At 38.6% G+C, this 3,792-nt stretch overlaps 1 protein-coding gene across 3 annotated transcripts in view; it reads left to right on the top strand.

Moving 5' to 3' along the window:
* LOC106875411 (uncharacterized) overlaps positions 1-3,792 on the top strand; it is a 29,857-nt gene that overhangs the window by 16,822 nt on the left and 9,243 nt on the right. For all 3 annotated transcript variants that reach the window (XM_014923529.2, XM_014923530.2, XM_014923528.2), the window contains exons 11-14: positions 1,495-1,602; positions 2,086-2,224; positions 2,458-2,545; positions 2,767-2,822. In XM_014923529.2, the coding sequence (XP_014779015.2) occupies positions 1,495-1,602; positions 2,086-2,224; positions 2,458-2,545; positions 2,767-2,822 (391 nt within the window). The remainder of the gene's footprint in view (positions 1-1,494; positions 1,603-2,085; positions 2,225-2,457; positions 2,546-2,766; positions 2,823-3,792) is intronic.

Below are 3,792 nucleotides of genomic sequence, written 5' to 3'. Positions count from 1 at the left end.
GGACCTCAGGACGCTGAACCTTTCAAGCAAGATGGCAAAAGACCAACATACCTGACACCTTCCTGTCCTCAAGGAGACCCATACTCCGCAGCAGAAGTGATCCTTCTGGTGATGTGAAGCACTTGCGGCAGTGCCATGTAAAAACGCCCATGCAGTTCCACGTAAAAGTGCTCATGTGGCAACATGTAACGGCGCTTGCACTGTGCCATATAAAAGCACCCAGCACAATTTGTAAAGTGATTGGCGTCAGGAAGGACATCCAGCCGTAGAAACCGTGCCAGATCAGACTGGAATCTGGTGCAGCTCCCCAGCATGGACAACGGACATTAAATGATGGAAATAAGTGTAGTGCACACTTCACAAGTTTTTTATATTCACATCTCTCACATATTCTTTCTCCTCCATCCTAAATAGACAAAACTTTTTTTACTTGAATAATCACACAAGTGGTGTTGGAGTGAATCATCGACTTTGAATAAATAAATAAATTCTACTACATGGTTTAAGTACCTTTTTGTTTGTCGAGTATGTCATTACCATCACTTTTTACATCCACTTTCCATGGGAGGGGACTATATGTATGTATATATATATTTTTACTTGTTTCAGTCATCTGAATGCAGCTATGCTGGGGCTCTTCCTTGAAGGGTTTTAGTCAAACATATCAACCCCAGGACTTTTTTTATTTTAAGCCTAGTACTTATTCTATCAGTCTCTCTTGCCAAAAACACACCAACACCAGTTGTCAAGCGCTGGTTGGGGACAACACAGACACACACACGCACATAGATCTAGCTATACACACACATGAAGTGTGTGTATGTGTATATATATATATATATATATATATATATGCATACACACATACAGTTTCCATCTACCAAGTGCACTCACAAGGCTTTGGTCAGCTCGAGGCTATAGTAGAAGACACTTGCCCATGGTGCCACACAGTGGGACTGAACCCAGAACCATGAGATTGGAAAGCAAGCTTCTTACCACAGCCACATTTGTTCCTATATAGATACATACACATGTATATATATATATATTTTTGCTCCCCATCCACATGGCCACTGCATGGCATCTTAGGCAAGTGTTTTCTGTTATAGGCACAAGCTGTCCAGAGCCTTGAGAGTGGGTTTGGTAGATGCAAACTGAAAGTAGTCTGTCATATATGTATGCATATGTGTGTGTGTTGCTCTCTCATATTCTAGTCAGTGCATTATGGTTGTAAACAAGTGTCACTGTCACACTGCAGTATCCTTCATTTCCAATTTTTGAAAACATGTCTAGCTATGCAAGAATATTACCTTACTTGGAAACAGGTGATGGTTGGCTATAGGAAGTGTGTTTGAACTGTGCGGGCATAGAAAGGTGGAGCAGTGGAAACAGCCACATGTTTTATCCAAAATAATAATTCATGATTTATTCATTCTCTGAATCCTAGATTGTCTTCTTGTTTCTATAGAATTTGTTTTCATTTGTCTTTTTCAGTATCCGAAGTCTGTTGGCACCATTCACTCTCATAGTTAATGATTTGTTCACAAAATTCCTGAACAAAGCTGTTGGCACCAAAAGTGACACAACAATATTAGTATACAGGTGGGTCGTTCAGTCAACTGTGACGCTTGTCATCAATCTTTTTCATTACTATCTTTTGTACCTTCTGTGGCAGTGATGTAATTATTTGACAGATTAATGTGTTTGCTAACATTCCCAGGTTCAGTCCCTACTGTTAATGGTGTGTTTCCTGCTTGCATCAAATGGGTGATGATTTCATTTTTTTTTTCCAGAATCATTAGGATGTCTAATAAAATGGCTGTAGTTTGGTTGTGGCTCTTGATATTCTAAGTCCAAATTCCATTGAACTTCACTTACCTCTCATCCTCGTAGGGTCAATAAAGTAAGCCAGCATAAATTTGAGTGGAATTAGGATAAAAAAACAGGAAGACAATGATAGTTCATATTCATAGGCTAAAAACACATCGTAATTGTGTTCATTTTCATTGATTTTGTCCACTTCCATTAGAAAATAACCAGTAACGTTCTTGCTTTATTTAATTCTGTATATTTTCACTTTTCAAGGAACACAAAAGCTGAAATATATTCCTGCCTTGCCTTCTATCTACAAGTTCTGAAGAGTGCAGTTGATAGACAGGGCTTCACAACATTTCTCATTAGTCATATACTTCGAGATATCAACATTGAAGAATCAACAATGAAGGTGAGATAGCATGTGGCTGGGTTTGTCCTGGTACTCTCTTCTTTTTCTCTCTCTCTCAAGTGGTGTTGTATTAGTCTTCATGTGTAATGGTGTTATATCTGCCTATATATGTTGTGGGTAGTCCATCTCTGTCATGCTTTGCCTGAATATTATGTTTAGACAACACTGCTGAATGTATGTCTCCTGTGGTGATGTTGTGTTTAGTTAACATTTGTTTTTCATTTCATCACCAGCTGCTCAACACCAATAAAAAAGGTCGACCAAATCCATTGAAAAGTCAGAACACCACAGAAGGAGATTTAGCTGTCAAAGCTCTTACAGGTAAGTCCTTGTATTGTTTTCTTACCTGATCATCACAGTTGATAAATGAAGTCAAGTACTGAAGTTCATGCCACTCTTTCTCTCTCAGCTACATTTGTCAGTCTGCTCTGCTGGCTTAGCTTTACCCTGTCTTCAACAGAAGCACCTTATACCTTGTATGCTCCATGTTCTCATTTAGAATACTTTGCATTCAGATTTATTGAATTCCGTTTCTTTTACAGCCTTGCGTTGGATAATCCTCACTACTGGTCCAAGGATAAATGCAAAATTCTTAAATGTAAGTTATTACAGTAGTTCATGTTGTTGTTGGGTCCTGTCATCAATCCTTATCATTTTAGTTTTTTGTCACACATTCTGTGACCACTTCAGCTACTCCCTATCCCACATGGCTCCTCTTGTTCTGTTTATTCCATTTTTCTATGTTAGATATATATATATATATATATATATATATCTATCTTGATCACACACACACACACACACTCTCTCTCTCTCTCTCTCTCTCTCTCTCCTTCGCTGGGTAACCATGTACCTCTTCTACAGCAAGACACTTGTTTCTGCTTCTCTGTCTCCATTACACTCGAACCTTTCATCTGACACAAAATCACCTTCCCCAATGCCACCTTTCCTCTCAAAATTCTTTGTCTTGCAAGTTACTTGGTTACCCTGCCAGTGCTGGTGCCAAATAAAAAGCATCCAGTCCACACTGTAAAGTGGTTGGCATTTGAAAGGGCATCCAGCTGTAAGAACCATGCCTAAACTAACCTTGCCTGTGCTTGTGCCACATAAAAAGCACTCTATCCACTCTACTTGATGGTGGATATTAGGTGCCTGGCCAACTCTGTCAAACCATCCAACCCATGCCAGCATGGAAGACGGAAATTAAATGATGATCACACACACACACACACACACACACATATATATAAGGTTTTTAAACTTTTAAATTTTCATATTCAAAAGAGACAGAGACTTCAAACTCGATATATCGATTTATTCACCACTCTGTTAACATTTCTGTGCCAAACTTATCCAGTGACTGGTCCATTGGATTTAGACATTTGGCACTTCTTCAGGAGTGGTTACCATTCGAACAAAACACGAAAAAACACATACATAACTATTATTAAATCCTTAGAATCTCGTTAGATTTCGTCTTTGTTATTATAGGGGAGATAACTCCTAAATTTTCTATTTTTATTGCTCTCCTGTGGATTTCCACTAGATTAATTAATTATTTTGTTTAT

This window comes from Octopus bimaculoides, chromosome 19 (assembly GCF_001194135.2).
Source record: "Octopus bimaculoides isolate UCB-OBI-ISO-001 chromosome 19, ASM119413v2, whole genome shotgun sequence".
NCBI classification, from domain to species: domain Eukaryota; kingdom Metazoa; phylum Mollusca; class Cephalopoda; order Octopoda; family Octopodidae; genus Octopus; species Octopus bimaculoides.
The sequence above is the reverse complement of the archived record's forward strand: the minus strand, read 5'-3'. Positions and strand labels throughout refer to the sequence as shown.